General features: G+C 35.6%; 2 protein-coding genes across 3 annotated transcripts; both read left to right on the top strand.

Annotated features, from left to right (window-relative positions):
- The first annotated feature begins 2,437 nt into the window (after positions 1-2,437).
- On the top strand, positions 2,438-9,437 carry LOC135075053 (uncharacterized). 2 transcript variants are annotated; one of them, XM_063969421.1, is made up of 8 exons: positions 2,438-2,781; positions 3,366-3,566; positions 4,221-4,310; positions 5,116-5,211; positions 6,032-6,127; positions 6,604-6,708; positions 6,789-7,907; positions 8,256-9,437. In XM_063969421.1, the coding sequence occupies exons 1-8, from the start codon at positions 2,730-2,732 to the stop codon at positions 9,383-9,385; spliced, it is 2,889 nt and encodes a 962-aa protein (XP_063825491.1). In that variant the 5' UTR covers positions 2,438-2,729; the 3' UTR covers positions 9,386-9,437. The 2 variants fall into 2 exon arrangements, with proteins under 2 accessions (XP_063825491.1, XP_063825492.1); XM_063969422.1 differs by lacking the exon at positions 8,256-9,437 and having other exon boundaries at positions 6,789-8,038.
- A 12,655-nt stretch (positions 9,438-22,092) lies between these two features.
- On the top strand, positions 22,093-25,565 carry LOC135074714 (deoxynucleoside kinase-like). Its single transcript, XM_063969081.1, has 5 exons — positions 22,093-22,445; positions 22,915-23,084; positions 23,381-23,517; positions 23,902-23,996; positions 24,497-25,565. The coding sequence occupies exons 1-5, from the start codon at positions 22,302-22,304 to the stop codon at positions 24,641-24,643; spliced, it is 693 nt and encodes a 230-aa protein (XP_063825151.1). The 5' UTR covers positions 22,093-22,301; the 3' UTR covers positions 24,644-25,565.
- Positions 25,566-25,584: the final 19 nt, after the last annotated feature.

Below are 25,584 nucleotides of genomic sequence, written 5' to 3'. Positions count from 1 at the left end.
AAGTGCACCCTCACCACTTATGGGGGCTTATTGAAAAGCTCTCTAAATTAAAGTGATCAAAATCAGCCTGAAGCTATGAAGGGAACCATTTCAACCATTCCATCGGACACAACAAGATGTGTCGTAATACTTAACTATTAATAAGCCTCTCACTCATATTACAGCTTTTGAATGCCTATAGAATTTTGACAGTACCTACTTAATCTCTGATTTCTTAGTTTTTCTACTCTCACCTTAATATCTTCAGGTGTATTATTTGTGCGCATTATATTTTACTGCAATGTACCTTTAAACTGCTTGTATTCTTTGACATTTGTGGCATTGTCCTAGAGCTATTAAATGTGTGGTGTACATTCGTTTCCCGGCCGATTGGCCCCGTGACCGTACAGGGATTATTGAAAATCGGCCGCAACATTGCCTTTATGGCACCCGCGCTGCCGATTACGTTCCGTACGTTTCAAATGCTTAATGTTTGCGGTTCGAAACGTGAACGAGTCCGCGCCAATCTTAACAACGCGGCATTATAAACATTGATGTCTGTGCCACCTGTGGCTAATAAAAAAAGTCATTTTGGCGGGAAAGCCGGAATACTTTTTCCAATGTGATTTCCAGTTTGCCAGCAACATGATGATTGCCTTTAGAAATGAAACTATTCTGTTACGAAAGTTTCACAAAGTCAAGTAAAGGTACAGTTGGAAAACTAATAAGTACAAACTTATAAAATACATAGTAGCATTTCATTCTTTAAAGAAATCTTTTTAAACATGATTAGGTCCTTTAAAAAATCTCTGCAGTGCTGTGCTGTGTAAAATAAAGGTATTGTATGTAGCATTGAATGCATACTACCTATTTATTTAATTGAATTAAAAATTCAATTAATTTAATGGAAGGTATAGACCGACACTTTTGTATCAGAATGATTTTCCGTTTTTAATCTATGGCTGAACTTTCGTTGCGCCGCCATTCGTTCCGTAAATAATGCGTAAGAAGAAAATAAGTAGAGATGGGACTCATCACATTATATCGATGTCAAAACTGTCCAACTTATTTTCATTCAGGGTAAATGAGAACCAAGAAACATAAAACAAACAATTAATGGATGAAAAATTTATGGAATACTGTCAAAGCGGAACTGTAGGTAAAGTAATAATCAATGTTCATTAAGAATTAATTACAAAAACAGCAGTTTAAGTTATGGTATGCCTACTAAATCAGCCTGTAGTTATTTAAAAAAATGTAGAGTAAGTAAATCATCGACTAGCATACTCTAGAAAACAATATTTCCTTATTTCATTATTACATAATAATAATAAAAAGGGGAATTATAAAACGAGCGACTAAAAAAAAACTTTGCGACTGATGATGGCATACTGTTTTAATACCTTGAGCGGTATGAATTTGAGTAAGCGAAAAATTTACCAAACTAACGACGAATATTGATCAATAATAAAATCCAGAACGAGCTTACAAAATGTGGGTTTTGATTATTACATTTCAGACATAAAAATACTATCCGGGCGACTAAATTACTAAGTGAGCGACTAGAAATACAGAGAGGGCAACTTTAATATGAAGATACATTAGATTTTTCTAATTAAGGTTTTACTGAACGAACTACAAAAAAGTTAATTCTAAGCAAAGTTTTGTGAGCTGCTTTATTAATGATTATTGGTTACTGATATTATATTTGAGGTCTCATGTTTTTTATTTTGATACGCTTTATTAATGAAAACTACAGATTGTTACAGCGCGCGAATTCGAATGGGGGCGGGGCGACTGTCCCGAATTTTTAAGGCGATTAGAGTCCTCAATCCGCGCCAAATGGGCATTTTGTAAAGCCTACTCCTCTTTTACTGCTGGATAGAAATAGTTGAAAAAAATATATGTTATACAACAGTTCAAGGACTACATTTGTGACGTTTGAATTTTCGCTACGTCTCTTTGTTTTGGATTAAAAAAATAAATACGGGACATCGATTTTTTACTTAAATTCCCTACTCCTCCAAAACGGCTATGTTAATTTAAAAGATTTTTGCACGAATAGATTAGGAATTCTTTAATCTTTAAATGACACGTTGCATTTTTCAATCGAACATTACTTTCATTCATAAATTTTACTTTTGATAAATTCCGAACGTTTTGCTGTTGAGGGGGCCTTCGCGGGGTGCGGGCGGCAGTCGGCCGCATGCTAGTTCGTCTTTCTTAATACGTATCAAATCGAGGCTCGCAAGCGCCATCTATCCGCCTGACCCCGTACTTTTTTGACCTTAAAATGCGTTTACGTTTATAAAAATATTAATTTGTTATACAATGTTTTATTATTAAAAGTTATTTAATTGAAATAGAACTCTATAAAATATTTTATAGTCTCTTAAAACTTTATAATCAAGAAAAATTAAAATTGGTTTTAAAAAGTCTTGAATCGTGTGAACGCTTCCATAATATGTCGGTTAACCACTTGAACGTCAAATCTGACATTCTAATTTGAAAACTTGATCGTTGCTGTTGCGCGCTCCGTTTTCTTATTGGATTTCTTTCTCTTTGCATTCGCGATCCTTGATAGTAAAACGTTGAGTCGAGCTAATGCTCCTCCGTTCTAACTTCAGGTCTTGTGTGTGTTGAGAAAGTGACTGAGATAGTGACTCTGTTATACCTACGTGTCGTGTTGAGATAGTGACTCTGAGAAAGTGAACTTTTACTTTTGTTTATGTGCTTGTGTGACCACAACCATGCCTCAGAAGATCTGCTGTGTTTCTTCATGCAAATCATCACTTCAAAATGGTTAGTAAATAAATACTTGTAACAGTAATAAATGGTTACCTACAAATAACCAACCTTATGCTTTACTTAGCTGCCAAGTGCCATAAAAATTTATTACTTTAATAAAACTTGTACCTACCTACTATTCAATCTCATCTTAATCTGATGATGTAGAATGAATAGGTATCTAAATAAAGTACAACTAAAGTCTTAACAACAAACAACCTTCAAACTTGTGAGAGTATAAATTTATTGCAATCCGTGATGATAAAATTAAAAAAAATGTTTATGCCACCAAAAAATAAATTGTGAACTCATGCCAGATTATAATCTGGCGCAGTTAGACTACAATTTGTAATCTTACCTAACCCACTATTAGTTTACAATGCCACTCAATAATATAATACTCTAAACTAATGGAGTGCACAAATTGTTACGGAGACATAATAAAAGAAAATTCAATTTAAAAATAACTTGTATTTTAATATGTTGATGGCCACCGGTGGCTTTGGTCAATAGCCCATTTGCGCCAAGCTTCAGGTGTTACAACAAACTATAACTGAGAAAGATTACAATTTGACATTAACTTAAATCTCATTTTGCAGGTGCCATTCTTCATAGCTTTCCGAATCCATTGAAAGAGTTGGAAAAGTTTCGCACATGGGTGAAAAATGCTGGTATTGATGGAGAGGATGACAAACATATATTTGCCAACAGAAGAATTTGCCATCTTCATTTTAATAAAATATATCATTACCCGAAAAACAGATTGAGCAAACTGGCAATTCCAACACTGCATCTTCCAGGTATTTTAGTTAGTTATACATATACATATAGGACAATAATAATTATTACCTATGTAATAATTTTTTCACACATTCTAAAATTTTATTCACCGAGATAGTGTGGTACTAAATTTAAAAGTGGTCTTATGTTAAAGAGATGTGCAATTTATCTCACCAGCGCAGCTGGCATGTGAATTTGTGTAAAAATACATCCGTAATTATTAACTTTTAATTAATTACTTGTAATTAAACTAAGACACAGGTTATCATTACCTACATTATACACCATTCTTCCAAAATCTTAGTTGTTAATTTTGTAATAAACTAGTTGTACCTAACACATTTACCTAAGTTCCCTATAAAAATAGGGTACATAAATTTTGTGACACTAACTACTAACATAAATAAGTTCCTACTATGTTTATAATGTATAAAAGCCATAATAATTATGGATTGACATTTGTACCAAAATTATGGCCTTGCAGGATTGGAACCCGCAACCACTGTAGACTGGAGCGTGGTTTTCTTCTTTCGCATAAATTAAGTCCTGACATTCCTAATATACTAAGGCAACATCTTGCAATGTCACCATGTATGTTGTTCTACATATCTCCAAGTCGAGCAATTTTTTATTCTTATGACGGATGAAATATTAAATTTGTCTTTATTTTTTAGATGTCCCATCCAGTTACACAGCAGAGCCTATGGACGTGTGTGAGCAGCAGCCACCCACATATAAAGAGATCTATTGTGGTCCTAATACTAGTAAGTAAATATGATTAGTGTTCTCTTTTATAAAACAGCAAAACATTAAATGGTATTGTACCTATAGTTTATTTACAAATCAGTATGAGTTCATAAACAGTTATAAGAGTTTACAGAACTTTTAATTATTAACCCCCTTACTAATAAAACTTACACGCTCGTTGAACAGTTTTTTAAAGTGACGTTTAGTATGGAAATATCATTTTAAAACAGTGTTCAACAACTGTGTAACTTTTTATTAATAAGGGGGTAAGATTATAACAAAAATGAAACAATGGACAAAATGTCAAGTGGCAAAAATCGGAATAAATAATAACCCAGCATTGATTGAGCCTATTGTAACTAGGACACTGAAATTTTATATTGCATAATATAAAAAATTATGCTGGACCTTGGAGGAGGGCTTTGTCCAGCAGTGGACGTGAAAACAAGGCACTGACATCATGTTTTTTTTTCATTGTATTAAAATGAAAAGTGATGCCGTGGTCTTTCTTTTTAGTTCTTAAATTGTTCATATTTAAACAATACAAAAAGGCGTGTAATGTGTGGGTAAGATTGATTGTTACCTGTCAAAAATGCTATCCTGGGACGCCATTCGAGCGTGACGAGACGTATAAGTGTATCTTCCCTTGTTTTAATCTTATGTAAAACTAATGCCATAATCAAATATCTGGCCGGATTATTTGTATGAAATTTTGTGAATTTGAGCACCAGAATCAGGTCTTAAGAGGTTATTATAATCTTTCAAAATACCATGCTCATTTGAACCAGAATGAAGTAAATTATAAAATTTATTTCTTTTCAGGTGCACCACAACCAACTTCTAAAAGGCCTCAGCCCATGACAATGGATGACCAGCAGCCAAGCACGAGCACTATGACTTACACTGGTGTTACTAGAAGTAAGTTTTGTTTTATTTTATAAATGAAAACTGATGCCCAGCCGGGCTAGGATGCGCGTCGTGATAAACTCATTTTAGACGACACATGTATGAGTTATTATTATTTAAAAAAAAACATAACCCTCCTTCTGGCGTAGTCGGGTAAAAACATTACAAAAAGGCTCTCCGTGCGTGTAATGCGTAGGTATAGACCCAATATACTTAACTGTCCTATCCGTGACATTGACAGCGGGGCGCCACCGTCAATACCGGATAGCTGGTTCCGACTTTTTCCATGCTGGATGATGCTTTTACACTACGCGGAAATTAGTCAAGTCAATGTGAACACACACCGAACAGTGAGGTGGGGATGAAAAATAAATGATTTTCATCCCCACCCCGCTGTTTGGTGTGTGTTCACATTAACTTGACTTTTCTAATTTCCGCGCAGTGTAAAAGCAGCAGGAAACTATAAAGTTGAACGATGGTGGCGTCCCCCTGTCAATGAGTTTGGTGGGCCAGTTCAGTTTAGGTCATCTAAAACACCGATTGTTACCTGTCAAAAATGGCATCCTGGGATGCCATTCGAGTTTCACATTTACAAGAAGCATAAGCCGTATCTTACCTCTTTGTTTTAATCTTGGGTAAAACTCAAATTTAAATTAAAAATATTTATTGCGTAATTCTAATCCCATAATCTCAATATCTGGCCGGTTTATTTGTATGAAATTTTGTGAATTTGAGCACCAGAATCAGGTCTTAAGAGGTTATTATAATCTTTCAAAATACCATGCTCATTTGAACCAGAAGGAAGTAAATTATAAAATGTATTTCTTTTCAGGTGCACCACAACCAACTTCTAAAAGGCCTCAGCCCATGACAATGGATGACCAGCAGCCAAGCACAAGCACTATGATTTACACTGGTGTTACTAGAAGTAAGTTTTGTTTTATTTTATAAATGAAAACTGATGCCCAGCCGCTGAGCCGGGATAAACTCTTATGGATGATTTTAGACGACACATGTATGAGCTTATTTAAAAAAAACATAACCATACTTCTGGCGCAGTCGGGTAAAAACATTACAAAAAGGCTCTCCGTGCGTGTAATGTGTAGGTAAGGCCGATTGTTACCTGTCAAAAATGCCATCCTGGGACGCCATTCGAACTCGACATTTACGAGACGCATAAGCCGTATCTTGCCTCTTTGTTTTAATCTTAGTTAAACTCAAATTCAAAATCTTTATTGCATAACTCTAATCTCATAATCAAATATCTGGCCGGATTATTTGTATGAAATTTTGTGAATTTGAGCACCAGAATTAATTAGAGAAGAAGAGGTTCTTATTATCTTTCAAGATACCATGCTCATTTGAACCAGAATGAAGTAAATTATAAAATGTGTTTCTTTTCAGGTGCACCACAACCAACTTCTAAAAGGCCTCCGCCCATGACAATGGATGACCAGCAAGCAGCAAGCAAGCAGCCAAGCACAAGGACTCACAGTGGTGTTATTAGAAGTAAGGAAAATATATATTTTTCTTTTTATACATAATAATGTGGTTATATTAAACTAACTCTTACCATTTCTTAATTTTAGGCCATATGTTCAAGAACCAATTTGAACAAGATCTATATAAAGCAGTCGCCAAAACACAAGCGGAACTCAGACGATGCAAAAAAGCAAAAGCGGGACTAATAGAGAAGTTACAAATAGCCAAGAAATTGACCCGTTCCAAAGCTTATCAATATGTTACAAAAGACTTGTCACCAGCAGCAAAAACATTTTTTGATATGCAAATAAGACAATCTACAAAACACCCCAAAGGACATCGTTTCACATTAGATGAAAAGATATTGGCATTATCATTATATAAACCTAGTCCAAAGGCATATCGCTTGCTGAGCCAAATATGTGTTCTGCCGAAAAAAACTACCTTGAACAAATTAATGACGAAAACATATTTAATGCCTGGGATAAATGATATTATCTTTAATAATTTAAAGAAAAGGGTAGAAAAAATGCCTAGTAAGCATAGATATTGCTCTATAATATTTGACGAAATGGCCATTGCTGCCCATGTTGCATTTGATAAACATACCGATAAAATAAAAGGTTTTGAGGACGACGGATTCGAACGCGAAAGAAAATTTGCTGATCACGTGTTGGTATTTATGGTCAGAGGAGTATTCAAAAAATTTAAGCAGCCTGTCGCTTATAGCTTTTGTACTGGATCCACAAAAACGGAGAAGCTCAAAAGGCAATTAAAAACAGTAATTGAAAACGTTTTAGCAACCGGACTCAAAGTCATTTCGACAACGTGCGACCAGGGATCCACTAATATGGCTGCCATAAATTCACTAATAAATGACACCAAAGGTCATTATATAAGGCAGAATCAAGAATTTAAAGGGGGGTTTTTTGAAATCAACGAACACAAAATTTACCCACTATACGACCCCCCTCATCTTTTAAAAGGAATAAGAAACAATCTGATTACAAAAAATTTGGAATTTACTCTGAATGGGAAAAAGCGCACGGCAAAATGGGCCCATTTAGAAGCTCTATACAAAAAGGGCCCAAGCTATAAAGGCATGCGCTTAATTCCTAAACTTACCGCGCGCCATGTAATTCCTAATTTAATACCTAAAATGAAGGTTAAATACTGCACGGAACTTTTTAGTAAAACTGTCAGCGTTGCCATGGGATTTACAGCAGGTAAACATTTATTTGTACTTGCCTTTTATGCCAGTCATCATAGTCACGAATATTATAATTTATAACTTAGTTTCTACTGCAAGAGTTTCATGTCATCTGCTTGGAAATATTCCATGATTTCATAATGTCTAGATTCGTTTTTAACTGACTTTAACATAAGGATTTAATTTTACAAAAATGCATTGAATACATTGGACTTGACTACAATTAATTTGATTAACGAATTAATAAATTAAAATTAATTTGGTGCACGACACTATCTGGACTACCTTATAATAATTTTATTTAAAACAAGTATGTAAATATATTTTATACTTGTATGTAACTATATAATGTGTTTGTTTATAGGAACTGGCAGAATCCCAAAAGAAGCTCAAGATACTGCAGAAATTTTATTATTTTTCGACAATTTGTTCGATTCCGTAAACGGTAGTTACAACAGAATTGAAAAGGGTAAAGTTTACCGATCTGCGGTCTCGCCAAAGTCACCACATCATAAGTTGTGGTATAAAAGTCTACCAATATTAAAATCCATGCAATTTGTTGGTGGAGCACGCTCAGGGGTGGTTCCATCTTTAAGAAGTTGGATTAAAACTATAGAAGCATTCCAGCAAATAACAAAAAAATTACATTCCATTGGGCTCAAATCGTTACTGCTGCGCAATTTCAATCAAGACCCTTTAGAAAATTTTTTTGGTGCAATAAGGGCTCATGGGCATCGAAATATAATGCCTACAGTGCCGGCATTTGAGGCTTCTTATAAAGCGCTTTTAATAAATAATATGGTGTCGCCTAAATCAATTGGGGCTAATTGCGAAAGTGATGATGGCTATTGTTTACAAAATCTCAAATACCTTTTTTATGAAAACATTGTTAGGCCCTTACCTAAAAATATAATAATAAATTTTGATCACATAAACATGGATCTAACCAACATTGATAATTTAATAAAAAGCCAAAATCCGTTAAACATCGAAAAATGCGCAGCAGCTGCTTATTGTAGTGGTTGGGTTATTAAAACAATTTATAAAAATATTGGTTATTGTGAAATGTGTAAAAGTGATTTAGAAGGGGATGGTGAAGAAATCTATTCAAAATTTATAACTATGAAAAAATATTCAGAAAAATGCAATCTTCACTATCCCAATAAACATTTGCTGGAATGCCTATTGCATATAGAAGAAATCACATTGTTAATTTTATCAACACAGTGTGAATCGGATCAAATATCCGAATATATAAAATTGGTAACCACTTCTCTTGTAACATTAAATTTTGTGACATGCGAAAGTCATAAAGAAAAAGTTAAAGAACTTATAATATGTAAAGGAATTTCCTTGATGATAAATGACTGGTGTAAAGAAATAAATAATATATTAAATGGTAAAAATATAGTTTTTGATGAAAATTGTCCTATGAAAATGTTAGCGCACAGATATTTTGTATCACATAAAAGTAAAAATAAAAGTTTTAAATGATTTACATATTTGTTTTTTATTTCTTTTACCTTGTTTAGCAATTGGTTATGTGCAGTTTTATTTTGGTAGATTTTTTTTCCAAATTAATGCACTGTTGCATTGTTTTGGAAAAAAATCTACCGAAATAAAACTGCGCCTCAAAATAATATTTGGAATAATATCTGGATACGAACCATGAACGACGAAAGCACCGTGTTACAAGCAGAAGCGAGTACGGAGCTTGAGAACTAGATGGCGCCTCTTTCTATCAAAACCTTGAGACGGCTATCTATACGTAGTACTTATTCTTATCTATGGTCGGCCGCTGGCCTTCAGACGCGGAGGTTGTGTCACTCGCTGCAAACTGACATTAGCGATCAAAATGAATTTTTTCTTTGGCTGAGTTGCACCACCTGACGTGACCTAACTTTGACCGTAGCTTTGGCGAAAACCGGTGTTTTTTGTATGGAGTTAGACAGACTTTTGACGCTTGTCAAAGTTGAAATAAGATGGTGCAACCCAGCTTTTGTTCGACAATAGATTTTATGTCAGAATTGTTCATAGAGTACGTGCAGTCAGATGATACAATTGAATTATGACGCGCTCAGACGCTATTTTCTACCTGAATAGAATCTATTAGTGTAAAAAAACTATAATTGACTCCAAAACAACTGCACTAGATAAATACAAGTAGAAAAATTATTACGTTATTTATTTACTAGGCCTTTGCAATCAGTATCCAAATTAGGAGCTAGTCAGAATCTGTAACTTAATCGATTTACGTGAAGAAAGCAATTTATATTTTTCATACTTATTAGAATTTTATTAGATTTTCAATATGTTTCTTCGCGAAAATACCACAATTAAAAATAACACCTGTAATTTTTAATTTTTTCCATAATCGAATAATTACAGTACCCTTTCAGGCCGGATTTCAGATTTTTTAAAATTAACATTTTTGACTACATAACATGTTGTATTATTGTATTAAGGTACTCCAAAAAAATAATTTTAAAAATCCCCCTCGCCCCCCTCTGCGTGGGGGGACCCAGCACGATCGTGACGCTCAGGCTTAAATTAATTTACTGCACAAAAGTGACGGTGTCAGGTTTTGAAGTTAAAAACCTAAAAAACAATAAAGTATTTAGAAACATATATTGTTAATACTCTTAAAAGGAGAAGGAACTTTAAGTAATATATCTGATTTAAATTGCAAATCATTTTAAAATAGCTAAAACGGTAGGCACTAGTAGATTTTTATTACATCTCTTGATGAGGAAAAAATCCTCTCCTGATGTAAAATTGGATGCTACTAAGACGGGTTTGTTATCCATTATCCATACATTTTACAATAACAATGTCATTACTAATGAATATTTGGGATTCTTGCTTGATGTCCTTATTTTTCTTGCTGTGAATGTGGCTTTGTTTTTTTTAATGTCAAATACCATGTGAACATGTCCCAGAGAATGAAATCCATTTGCTCGTCTACGGAATAAAAAACAATGTTGGCTTTCTACTTTGTCTCAAGCATTCTAGACTTGAGTAAGCACAGCATGCCCTTCCTTCCAAAACTCAATTCTGGTTTTCCTACTGCAGGAGCTTCATCACTGTTTACTACATGAAAAGCCACACTAAAACTGAAAAAAGATCTCTGAAAAATTTGTCATCAACTAAAGCTTATCTCATTCTATTCGACGCCAATACACGTGAATGCATGGGGACGGAATACATCCCATGAAGAAATTAATTCAAACTACTTTTTGAACTTTTTTACTGGGGTATTCAATACTTTTCCCGTTTTGCGGATAATTATTGGTAGAAACAGCTGCATGTTCAAAAAACATATCGTCAAAAGCCTTCACTGTAGGTCAAAGGAGACTACTACTACTGACAATAGTTCTGGATAGTAATTATCCCTCTGGTTCAATGGCATCTGTATCAAGACCCTTTGGCCAGTCACATGGCTTTCCGACGACTTTTAGAGAGCTATTGGCACAGTAACTGACAATGGACCTGGTCTTGGAGGTAATTGAGGCTCATCAGTAGGCATCAATGGCAAACCAAGAGTTCTACATTGCCTTCATCATGTTCCATCTCTTCAATTTCGGAATAATTGACATACCCAATAAGCTGAATTTTTTTTCAAATTCAAATTCAAATTCAAACAACAATTCACCCGTTAATTCTGTTCCTAAAAGCCGAAATTTAATTAAAAGCATTAAAATATAATAGTTCACCGCCATACAAAGTATGGCACCGAATGTTGGGTTTGAGTCGGATCATCACTATCGTGCAAACAAAATTTTGAGATGTAATATTTCCCACTGCAAAATAAATAATGCCAAAAATATTATTTACCGAATTACATTACTAACTAAACAAAATATTAAAACCAAAATTCTAGTAAAATAGTTGAATTAATCACGAAATAATTAGTACTAACGCTGACCACTCCGCTCAACAAAAGAGGTCGACATCTTTACCTCGGTGTCAAAGAACACAGACTGCCTTCTCTCTCGCACCTATGCGTTTAATTCATAAACAGACTGTTGCACGATCGTTGGCTAGCGTATTGGGCCCGAAAAGTTGGTTAGAAAAGTCGCGGGAATTTTTTGAAATAACGTGCACGATTGTGTTAGGTCGTCCTGAAAGGGCGAGTTGAAATGTCGCGTGACGTCACATTTGAGTAAAAATTCTACTCAAGCGTTACGTATCGCGCCATTTCAACTCGATGTAGCACTGTTATTATTTAATTATGAAAGAAAATAAAAAATATGAGTCAAATATTTTCTAATTATCTGTCTGACGGACAAATAATTGAAATTTTGTCATCTAGCCTAGTTGTCGTCAGGAAGTTGGTCTAACTAATTCAGCTTGCAAGATTCCACCCGAACAAACATTTATGTAATTACCTACATACATCATAAATTGCAAGCTAAATAAAAGCTTGTAATAAAGTCGGGTTTGTTCAAATTTCGAGAACGACTGAACCGACAAAAGCATTAGAAAATTTACAAAAAATAAAATAAAATTTTATCCCGTACAAAATGTTCATGGATTTTGTTATTTTTATTAAATACCTTTACGCCTGAGTTAAATGACACCGACATCAAGGTTCATCAATTTAAGTTTAAAATAATAGGCAGTAATGTATGAAGAAAGAGCTTCTATTCTGTATCTACCTATGCCCGTGTATTTTTGATCGGTGTCAAATCGGAGTTTTTGGTGCGGGGTACGCGGGTGTTGCTCGCGGCGTGAAGGTCAAACGCCCAAGGTCATTGAGGACTCTAATCGCCTTAACAAAATATGTATGCAAACACGTTTTGGGTCTAGCAATTCGGCTCAAACTAACAACACCGCCACTGGAAGCAAAACTGATACCTATTGGACAAAAAAGAAAACGAGGCCGGCCCGCTAAGTCCAAGCCAGCACTTATCATACAGTGACGATGAGTAGGTAGAGCTCCTCAATCCTCATAGGTACCAATGAACCTTATTAATAAGATTACTTTTTTTTGGGTCGACAGAAGCGACTTATTTTATTTTGTTTTTTTTTTGTTGATTCGATTTAAGAAAATACAAATTTATTTCATTTTTCGTAATACATTGTTTCATTTGATTACCTACCCTTAAATTTTAATGATTTATTTTTTTCGCTACTAGAATAGTGTTCCGTCAGATATTTATTTCATAAGATCGTTTTTTATTTAAATGTGAGCTCATAATACGCTGCTCATAATAGTATTTTTCAAAGTAGTTTTTGCATTCGAAACACTTCATTAAAGTTCAAAATACCGCTCAGTATAAAAAAAGCATTTGCCAAATATTGAAAAAAATGCAGGACCTAACGTTGACACTCAATCAAATATTAGGTCGCTCAAATATGAAGCTTCTCATTTTGTATTTTAATGAACTCAATTTTTTTTTGTAAGTTGCTATTCTTTTGATTTTTCGTTACTCGCACTCAGTCGCTCACTTAGTCATAAGTCATAAGTCATAAGTTTATTCCATTTAAAAACAATATTACATTGTGTTGGAAATAGGTACAATAATAAAATAAGCATAATAAATAAGCATGCAAAATTACAATTAATCAGAATCTATACCAATGTCAAAATTAACCATGTCAATAATTAATAGCAATATTATACTTGCAAATAAAAAAAAACAATCAAAAATATTATCTTATACATGTCACATTTTGTTTTTTAGTTAAATCTAGTTCACATTAAATTCAAATTAATTTCAATAATGTCACAACAATAAATTAATAAAATAAGTCAAATTAAAGTTACACCATTTTACAAAAATCCTCCACACTATAAAAACTATTATCCAGCAGGTAAGCCCTCAATCCTTTTTTAAATATATTAACATTATTTATTTTCTTTAAATTATTTGGCAATTTGTTGAAGAGTCTAACCGCTTGGTAGCTTACACTGTGCTTGACTATCTCTAATTTTGGGTGTAAGTGATTTAAAATATTCCCTCGCCTAGTGTCATGACGCGTGACTCTCTCCTCCACGGATTCATATCTGTCTGGATGCTTGACAAGGTCAGTAAGAAGGACTAGTATATACAGACATGGCACTGTTAAAATGTTAAGATTTTTGAAATATTCTCGACACGACTGCTGCTGACTTATGCGCACCATTGTTCTAATTGCCCTTTTTTGAATAATGAAAGCTTTTTTTATATTGTATCTATAGCTATTTCCCCAAAACTTAATACTATATCTCAAGCGTGATTCGATAATTAGTAATTAGTAATTCGTGATTAGTAATTCTTTAGCCCACATTAATTATTTTTGACACTTACAACATAAATTTACAGTCACTCGTTTAAATACTACCCTAATAAAAATAATAAAAATTCATTTATTTCCAAATATACTTGTATACAGAGTTATTACCTACCTATTCTTCCCGGTAAGTAGTCAGAGACACTTGTATTGGGAATAACTCGCTACTTCCCATTAGGATATCTCTAATTAATTCTAGGAGTATTAGTTCACTAAGTAAGCATTTACTTTGGTATGTAAGAAAATTACAGCAGTATATTGTAATAAGTTATGGTTGATTACTGACTCTCTTTCATTGACATAGAAAGATTTACGCTTAATGATAGTATATTAAAAAAGAAAAGAATAGGATAATGCTCGTTATGTGTGGTTGTGTGTAGGAGTGTGAGTGTGAGTGTGTAAGTGTGAATGTGTAAATGTGAGTGTGAAGGTGTGAATGTGTAGTATATGTATTCGTTAAAGCATGAATAATATGAACATGTTCAAATACTATGTGTCTTGTCACGAGTCTGTCCTGTATGCCCTACGGAGTGGGTTCCTTGGGATCAGTATAAATGTATGTACTGCATACAGGGATCGTGATGGTGAGTTTTACAGTCAGGTTTTAGTGGTGAAATTTGTTTAAATAATTCGTACTAGTAGGTTTTCAACCTCCTCATAATTAAGTGAATATAACCATTTAGTTAAGGTTTCCTTGCAAGTATGAGTTATCATTGGGTAAATATTCAGTAATTTATTAATTTTATTGTAAACAAAGGCAGACTGGCTCAAATATTGCCTTGTGGCAAAAACTGTACGTATTGTGGGGGCAGGCGCAACAGCATCTTTCCTTCTCTTGTGGGTAAGGTCGACATGAGTTAAAGATTTATGGCATTTCAGTACAAGGTTCAAAATATAAAGTTTCCTAATTGTAAGTAGACCGCTAATTTGATATAATTTATCCGTAGGAAAACGGTAAGGTTTAGAATACATGACCTTGATGAGGGATCTCTGAGCTCTTTCTAATTCAAGAGCGTGGGTTTTGCCTGCACCACCCCAGATTGGGATACAATATGTAAGTACTGACTGAGCTAGGGCTATGTAGATTTTGTTGTTTAATTTATTTGTCATGACCTGTCTCAGAGACTTAAAGACCCAAGTGAGCTTTCTGGTTCTATTGATTAAGAGGGTGTGTACCAACTGACTTTATCTATAGGGGGACAAGTACAGTTCAAGTTACCAGGGTTTCGACAATTGTGAATTTTTATTTGAAAATTACTGTTACTATTACCAGGCCTGGCTCACTCCGCGCGGTACATCCGATAATTACCTACAGCGAAGCGCCCCGCCGGCGGGTATTATATCAGTCGAGTGTCACGCGCGCGCCCGTCAGGACGCTGGCGTGCGCTGTAGTACCTAATTCTATGATTCGAAGTATTATTTAAAAATGGACATAAAGAGAAAGAAATATTATTGTGCGGCGTTCGGGTGTTTAAATTCGAAAAGAAATCTACCGGATTTATCTCTTTTTTCGCTTCCCAAAGATGCTGAAAGGTATGTTGGCCATGTAGGTAATCAATAATATTCTTAGGATAGTATAGGAACCTAACCTACCATGACTACTGCTCAGAATGCGTTCGTTCGTTTCAGCCAATTAATGACGTCCACTGGGGGGGGGGGGGGTGCCAAAGATGCCAAACTCTCTCTTTGATGACATTACGGTATAAAGTTACAAATAACAACACCAACTACAAAGTACTTCTGCTTAAAAACTTGAAATCGAACCGCCCTTCCGTCACTGTAACGCATTGTAACGTTTTTCAAGACCTCCTCTCCCTCCCGATTGCATTACGTAACACTAGAACGCCCCCTTAGCAACAAATACAACTTCTCACTTAAAAAAACGCTATTTTTGTTTTCACCCACCCGAATGGGTGATAATGGGTAAAAACCGGGTTTTTACCCAAATCACCCAGTTTTAACCCAATCGGGTGAAATGGGTTTTTACCCACTACCCATCTCTAGTCGTAGCAAGACTCGCATTTATTTAAATCGTCTTGCGGAGTAATCCTTCTGTACCTGTACTATTACTTATTCTGTGCTATTACATAATTATGTATATTGCCTATCATCAAAGTTAAATAGTTTCACACTAATTCAGTCCCCATAACCCACTTACTCGAATCTCTTCGAGTTTGGTCATGCTTTTCCTCGAGATGCACTCCTAAAATGTCAATATCGATAAAAATGCATCTGACACGTCACTAACAAAACAAAAATAGCGCTCAGTACCTGTCCAGAAGGACGAAGGTTGGACTAGCAAGGAGCGTTATGAATTTTTTACAATCCCATTTCAGCGGTGACTTGGCGGAAAGTGCCGGGTAAACGTATTTTTAATAGAATTTAGAAAGCCACAATGTGAACGAATGCGGCCGTCAGACTATCTGCATTCGTTTAAAAGAAAGAGCTTGTTTTTCTATTTGTTGGGTTCCTACTTTTTTATGGCTCAATATCTTGGGGGCACTCCCCGCCAAGATGAGTAGGTGAAGCGCAAGGGCCCTAGCTACTACCTACCTTTTCAAAGAGAACTACAAGAACTGTACTACTGTATCGTATTTACTTATGGTAAGGGTACGGATACTTAGGTAAAAAATAGTGTACAAATTTAAATTAAAACCATTATAAAAGTTCTAGTCAAGATGCTGTCGTTAATACCTACCTGCTAATTTTAAAATAATATTCTTTACAGCCCAATATTGTTTATTAAATATTATTATGTGTGTATTAAATTAAAACACCGATCATTAGAATATCGTTCGTTCCTGATGTCTGGCATACAAATTGATTTATCCATGCGGAAAAAACGAGGAAAAAAAGTACTTTCCAACTCCGAACATAAAAGGGCGTGAAAAATTTGCCTCCGGTAACTTTTGTGAATTTTCAAACATGATAATTTATGGAGAGTTATTAACTCAAATATGGATCATGCTTTGATCATGCAGAGCAAGAGCTGTCGGAAACAAAAAATCAAGGATTCCTACCCTTCTGTACGAATTTACCTTTAACCTTTTGTGCTAACTCTAACTTTACGTCGCGAGAACACATGATACTTTTTATTGAATTACTACCATGCCACCGAGACGTAACTTTACAGCTAACGCCATCTATTGGTACCGTACTGAACTCTTCCCACATTTATTAAAGATAGCTTTCCGCCCGCGGCTTCGCGCGCGTGGACTACATTATCTACATATTTTACGAACCCTATTTTTTCCAAAATAAAATTTAGCCTATGTTACTCGTGGATAATGTAGCTATCGAATGGTGAAGGAATTTTTAAAAACGGTCCAGTAGTTTTTGAGCCTATTCATTACAACCAAACAAACAAAGTTTTCCTCTTTATAATATTAGTGTATTAGTGTAGATACGGTTTTCTTTCGTCAATTAGCCTGCGACAAAAAACTTTCATAATAACGTTTAGTTCAGAAATTCGACTTTTTAGTTTTTTACTTCTTGAAGCGATTGCGAATAAATCAGTCACGTATCTTACCTTGTCAAAGGGGGGCAGAATACGAATCGTTATTTAGAAACAAAAGTCACTAGTTCGCAAGTCGCGTCTCAAAAAAAATAATTAAATAGAAAAAATCAAATTGCTCAAGGCGAAAATCGTGCGTGGGTGACTCTACCACGTAACTACCCAACATTGATGAAAAAATAGTGTATGGTATTACGTACACTTGGAAAGTCATCATGATGTAGGTAGGTATAATTGCAATTATGTAATAAATAGAGAGCCCAGTCACACAGCCGACAATCAGCTTCGCAGAGCAGCCACGAGCTAATTGGGATAACGCGGACGAAACTAACGCGATCATATGCCTGCACTCCGATGGGTTTGCACCTCAAAACGAATACACATACACGTAGTATTTATGTATCTAGCTGTCTTGTGTAATGTGCTTGTTTGCTATGGTGTTTAAATGTAGGTACAAATCTCACCATAGTCAATTCAATTAGGTAAATGGTGTCGCGGAGTAACGTAATGTCGCTAAAACTCAGATTTTGACCTCTAATTCGCATGGTATGCTAGTATGAAAAAGAAAAATTTTCAGGACATCAGTCCCTACGTTCGTGCTTAAGCACATTTGTCTTTCTTTTTAGGCGCCGTATAATCAAAATAAGTCACAAAAGCTTATTCTTCCCTCAATGCTCGCAATAATACTCGCACAAAGCACCATTCCTTTGTTTCCATCAAAACAATGGTAGGTAAACGTTACGTTGTTACGTCCCAAATATCCAGTTATATCCGCGATTCGTATTTCGCACTAAAACCGGCAAATATGCGAAAACACCAACTACTAATTGGAACAACACAAACGCGAGTACGACAATCATTCACTCGCATTGTCTCTTTCGCACAATGCGGTGTCAACGGCCATTCATCCGAAAACATTGCCACGGGCTTTGTACCAGAATACTATTTCCAAGGTTTTTATGAAAAGAGAGCTTTTGTTAGGAGTGTTCCGTCTGCGATGTTTTTAATTAAACAATATTCGCTGTGAATGTCTGGCACGCGGTATCTTTGTGCTGAGATATATTTTAACGAAGACTTAACTAAATCAGCGATACAAACAAGACCCTCAAATAAAGGTAACAAAACTCAAAATCAAAAACGTCTAAAGTTATAATAATAACTAGCGGCCGCCCGCGACTTCGTACGCGTGGATCCCGTTTTACCCCCTTTAACCTCACGGAGCCCGAGACCTTTCCAACGAATGCAAAACCGTGGAAATCGGTTCGTGCGTTCTGGAGTTATAGCGTCAGGGAGGAAAACCCGACTTATTTTTATATAGTAGATTAATTAGTAGATCCTGGCTTTACAGGAATAGCCTTCTGTAAAATCTGTTGCGATTTTGCAAGTTATGATTTGACTATAGAAATTCAATTACTTACTTAACAATTACGATTGATAGCTTTTTTAATCAAAGACATGAGTATATTACGTGCTCTGTGGACATAAGTTTCGTAGTCAACTGTGTGCAACCCACAACAATAACGACGTGGTCAATCAATATAAAATTCTTTGGGGAGAGTCTATCCGAAGTGTTACTAACGTCTAACTGAGCAAAGAACCCAGGAGGCAAGGAAAAGTTAAGTCGATACTATACGAACTCTTCCTTTATCCCAAGATTCTCCGGAATTAATCATCCTTCTGTAAGTAGATCCTGGTTACACAGAAGTTGCAGCAGCAGGAACGAGAAATTGAATTAAATATTCGAAGGTTGGAGACTACACTCGAAGTTGTTGACAATTATGTATACCTGGGACAAACAGTCCAGTTAGGTAGGGCCAACTTCGAGAAATAGGTCAATCGTCGAATCTAACTCAGCTGGGTAGCGTTCGGGAAGCTTCGCGATATAGGTACTCACGTCAACTTTCACTACTTACTGGGGTTTAATTGGCAGCCAATCTGTAGACTGTCTCTGTGTGTGTAGGTACAGGAGTTTAGAGTCGATGTAATGGAACTTGGATTGATTTAACTAGATCTTGGCTATAGGTGCAGGAGTTGCAGTAGAGACGCGAACTAGACATGGGATTATTCCCGTTGTCCGCAGAACCCCGCAAAGTTAGCTCTCCCAACGAGGCAAACTCCAGACAATAGCAACCTGCGGGCTTCGGAAGCTGCCGCGGCAATGACAAATACAATGCACTCATTATTCCATTATTTAATGAGGGAACGAGGAAAATATTAATATGGAAATTGCATTGTGGCGTGTAAAATAAAAAGGCTGAATAGCAGAGTAGCGAGGCCAGGCATAACTTAAATATAACCATGTGGCGGAAGCGATGACGTCGGGATTGAATGCGTTTCTGAATTTTTGGTTTTCCCGCAAATTACTTATGTAGGTAAAGCTTAGACCTATTTATTCATCATCATCATTTCAGATTCAGCCATAGGATGTCTACTGCTGAACATAGGCCTCCCCCAATGATTTCCTTGTTATGCATAAAAAAAATCCACAATGGCCGGTTGGTAACGACTTGCATCCAGCGCCTTCCCGCTACATTTATGAGATCGTCGGTCCACCTTGTGGTTGGAGGTCCTACGCTGCGCTTTCCGATACCTACGTAACTTCCACTCCAGAAACTTGATGCCCTATCGGCCGTCAGTTCTGCGTACTATATGCCCTGCCCATTGGCACTTCAGTTTGTTAATCCGTTGGGCTATGTCAGCGACTTTAGTTCGTTTACGTTACGTTTACATAATTATTCAATCTTACTTTTAACTCCGAGGCCAATTATGATGATTATTTACCTACTCGTGGAGTTTTAGAATAGCGTAGTGTATATGAGTATTGTAGCTTTAAATTGCAAAAAGATTCCAATAAAAAATGAAATAAAATTTCAAAAGTACATACTTACTTACCTACACCATACATAACACATCTTCTGATAATGCACACTCGTGCATACTAAGTAACCGATTCTTTGAAATGTAGTGAAGTGAAGTGATCTCGAATCTAATTTTATTAAAATTAAATATATTAAAGCGAAACAGTCACAAAATTGAATTCGTCATAATGTTTTGTCTAAAGCAGATGCGTATCGAATGGATCCTCTAAGTTTTGTTTTACAGTCACGTCTAAACTACTAAAGTGGTTCAAAAATCCACCAACATCACTGAGATTAAAAGACATCGCGCAAATTTATCCGCCATAGCTGAAATAAATAAGATTCATTAAGGCAGACGGCACGTCATTGGTTGGGAGTGTTGGGACTGGCAGGTTCATTTAAATTGAAGCGTGATTCCGGATCGCCGTGTCCCAGTAATTGGTGTTCGAGTCCCGCCGACAGTTGTCATTTATACGGCGCATCACTAACCGCGTGAAAACTGCCGGATATTTCTGAAAGCCGGTAGTGTGGATTGGATTATTCTTCTGGTAGCTAGCCAGGCGGACTTAGAACAAGCCCTACCACCAACCAAACTGAACAGAAAAATCTGCCCCCACTGGGAATCGAACCCGGGACCTCTGCGTCTGAAGCAGGTGGTCTTACCCCTAGACCACAGAGACGGTTAAAAATATCCAATGATATTATTATTATTATTTTTTTTTTTATTCATAACAAGGCAGGTATTTGACCACAATCGCACCTGATGTTAAGTGGGATGCAGTCTAGGATGGTACATATCTGCCCTGTAAGTGCTTCAGTTTAGAGATATCCAATGATAGGTTTGATACCTACTTACTTACGCCCGATTCTATCTTCTATCCAAAGAATTTCTTTGAAAAACCATTTCTTCAGCTAAATGTCTCCAGCCCATGGGAGCTGAATATCGTCGCGCACCATTTTGCCCGAATCACCTTACTTAACTAATGATCATTATTTTCTTTTATGCATTTTTGGTTCCTGCAGAGTAGAATTTATGTCGTAAAAGGCGATTGTCCGACAAAATTCAATACACGAACATCATAATCAGGCCGTATCAGGCTTTCTCAATCCGTTTAGCCAGAGTGTCTGTCGAGGAGGGTTTTCAGGCGCAAACGCCTTTTTAAACTTAAACAAATTCACTTACTCGCTAACTATAGTAATTGCAAAATATTTTAATAAATTATAATATTCTTACTGGGACCTATTTTGGAATTGTACACAATATTATTTTTATACCAAATCCTTCATTTGCCTCTGGTAAATTAGAAAGACCTAGAGAGACACAGTGACAACTGCAATGATGATAATTAAACCATTATTTCATCATCAAAAATTGCGGTCCAGTTTTTCAAAAAATAATTATTTATATTTTATAGATCTAAAGGCCTAATAATCAAATCCATTGATCAATTAAAAAAAACAAAGTTTTGACAGTAGTGACAGTGACAGACAAATGACTGACATTGACGTTTAGACATACTCTCTAATCTGTGCATTGACGTAACCATATTTTTGGCGGTAATTATTCGCGCAATTTCACCTCAAAAAATATTTTCGTTTCAATAATAATTTCAATTTTTAAAACAGCAAGAGGTTAAAAATGTGTTAAAAATAATCACAAGAGGATTTTCGCAATAAGTTTATCTGTAAGAATCAAATTCAGTGATTGTGATCACCTGTTTGTGAACTTCGACTTGGGTTGTTTTTTTTCAAGTCAGCAAAAATGTCTAATATGAGGGGTATGACGAACGCAGCCCGTGTCCTGACTAAACGACCGTTCAGAGTATCCATAGAAGGCAATATAGGCTCTGGAAAGTCGACGTGCATCAAGTTTTTCGACAAGTATCCTAATGTTGAAAAACATGCGGTAAGTAACCAACTTTCAGCATTATTTCCCTTTTATAAATAGACGTGCCAGGTATTTGCTGGTTTATTGAGACACCTGACCTTTCTACGCATCACAGTACTTTAACTCTTCCAACATACACGTTTTTGAATGACTTGTACTAGGACTTGCTAGGAAGGTTAGCTAAATAACATTGATAATTACAAACGAATGCTGGCACCGAATCTAGCATTAAACCTTAATAACCTGTTGCCTATTTTAATGGTCAATTTGTCTAATACCCTCAGTTGACATCTATTTTTACCCTAGTACGGCAAAGCAAAAGGAGGGTTATTACAGAAAGTTAAGGCCTAGGTCACGACTTTCCTCTTATTCATATTGTTTTTCTTCTCATTCTACTTTGAGCAGTAATGTTTTGTAACAAATTGACCTATCGAAATATTTATGAATATATTCTACTTTTTATTCAGTAGCAATAACTGAATTTCAGGAACCTCTGAACGAGTGGCGAGACGTCAGCGGCCACAACTTACTGGGCCTCGTGTACAGCGATCTGCAGAAGTGGACCTTCCCGTTCCAACACTATGTCCATCTCTCCAGGCTCAAGATCCAGACCAGCCCCCCGGCCAGCCCTAATATTACTGTCAAGATGTTTGAAAGGTAAAATAATACTTTTGATTGCATTTATAGACTTTAGTGATGTTTCTCCCTGAAATAATGAAATTTTATACAAAAAGTAGACTCGTTATCAAACTCATCATCATAATATGTTTAATGTTCTACAAATTATTTTTATTGACATCATATTGGACCATAGAAGTTCATTTTATAACTGTAGATGCCATTCTTAACTATTTACCATCTCAATACTAGCAGATAAATACTGAGTCTGATAGGTTTCCCTCAAGGCTGCTAATTTGACTGTATCTAATAACATTTTAATTCCAAAATTTCAGATCTGTTCAGAATAGTAGGTTTTGTTTCGTCGAGAATGCAAGAAGGCACGACATTCTCCATGATGCGGAATTCCAGGTTCTAAACGAGTGGTACACATACGTAGAGAAGAATCTGGATATTAGCTTGGATCTGATAGGTAACTATTCTAAAAAGATTTCCATATGTGTTGATGATTTAACCTAGAAGTTGGTTAACAAGAAAACTATTTCTATTATTGCCCCGAGACTTTATTGCTTAAGTCAAGTCCAAAGCATTTAAGGCTGAGTTACACCATCTTAAAGGTTCAAACCAACGCGATCAGTCGGCGTGCAGTGATGGCGTCCAGACTAAAATGCATTGATCGCCATCGCTGCACGCCGGCTGATCGCGTTGGTTTAACCGAACCTTAATAGTAACTATAATCACAACCAGTGTTTTTATGGAGTTTGACAGAGACCTGATACCTGTTAAAGTAAGATTCAGAACAGTTCCATTTTAGTACTTCCTTAAAAATTTTATGTTTATGCTTACCATTTTCCAGTGTATCTGAAGAGTTCACCACAAGTGGTCTGGGAGAGAATGATGAGACGAGGCAGAGCAGAGGAATCGGAAGTGCCCCTGGATTATCTACAACAGGTTTGCTACCTTTTTATTTCTTATTTACATTGGATAGGCACCTTCACAATAATTATTAAGCTTGGAGTCATCTATCAAGGGACTGACACATGTAGGGTAAGATCTGTAGTATCGTTCGTTCGTTCGTTTCAGCCGAAAGACGTCCACTGCTGGACAAAGGCCTCTCCCAAGGATTTCCACAAAGACCGGTCCTGCGCCGCTCGCATCCAGGCGCCTCCCGCGACCTTCACCAGTAGTATAAAACATCCTAACTCTACCTAAAACAATGCCTGCCATCTAAGAATAAATAATTTAATGTTTATCCAAGTACGAGTATATACTCTATGGCCAGTCTTTAAAATTATCTTGTAATCCTACAGGTATACCTGTAGATATACTAATATAATGTTGACTGGAAGAGAATGCCATATTAGTTTGAATTTTGTACTTTGATATTGTGTGCAATGAAATTGTAAGTAAACAAATAATTATTATTATTTAATTAAAATATCCTTACATAGGTCCATGATGCATACGAAAGTTGGCTGAGTTCTCCAGACATTGGCTGTGAAGTGCTGACCATAGATGCCGACCGAAGCATAGACTGTGTGATGGAAGACTTAGAGAGATACAGCTACAAAATACTCGGAGGAAACCATACAAACTAATGCAGCTCAATTTTACATTAATTATTAGACCATTTATAAGATCTTCTGTGAAACCAATGATAGTATTTAACAGCTTGATTATTGCATACAGGGTGTAAAGGACAAATTGGCATAAATTCTGAGATTTAAAAAACTACATTAATTAGGCGAGGTTTCAAATTTAAATTAGGTGCAAATTACCATTACTATTTTGAAATATTCTACAAAATTCTTCTATTTTATTTTATTTTTGTGAGGGGCACCATAAATTTAATTTAAAGTTATTGCCAACTTATCCCTTACATTCTGTTTATCACGTAATTTTAACGATTCTATGGCGTTAATGACTAAAAACTGCTACCGCCACTCAGATGAGGTCTCCTTTAAGACTTATGTATTTGTATGTCATATAATTAAGTAGACTGGTGATATTTATTGTTGCCTTTTAGACGTAGTGAATCTGCTGCTTATTATTTTTAGAGATCGTGACGTAACAAACGACGAATAACTTGTTTCCATTATTGGACGTAATAAACTACTTTACATAAATTAAGGCAACGTCGCACATTGCGGAATATGACGTCTATTGTATGTAATCAACAATCAAATAAAAAGTGCAGACAAACAGACAAAGCCCAGCAGATGCACTTAAGTTTTATCATATATCCAGCTGGAATCCTGGTTACAGTAATATTTTATTGAAAAGATATTTATCTATGTTAGTACTTTTATGACTTGTGTATGTATTAAAGACTGAATAAATGTATTGTATTTATAAAAAAGAAAATTTTATTTGCTATGTTAATTTTCTTTGATCTATGCAATTCAACATATAAATCAATCTTTCTTAGCATTAATTTATTGATTTGTCATAAATTAAATTATGTATTATTAACTACCTCATTTATATTTCAAATTAATAATAAAGCAATTTTTATGATCATTTACAGGATTTTATTACA

Source organism: Ostrinia nubilalis, chromosome 9, assembly GCF_963855985.1.
Source record: "Ostrinia nubilalis chromosome 9, ilOstNubi1.1, whole genome shotgun sequence".
NCBI classification, from domain to species: domain Eukaryota; kingdom Metazoa; phylum Arthropoda; class Insecta; order Lepidoptera; family Crambidae; genus Ostrinia; species Ostrinia nubilalis.
The sequence above is the reverse complement of the archived record's forward strand: the minus strand, read 5'-3'. Positions and strand labels throughout refer to the sequence as shown.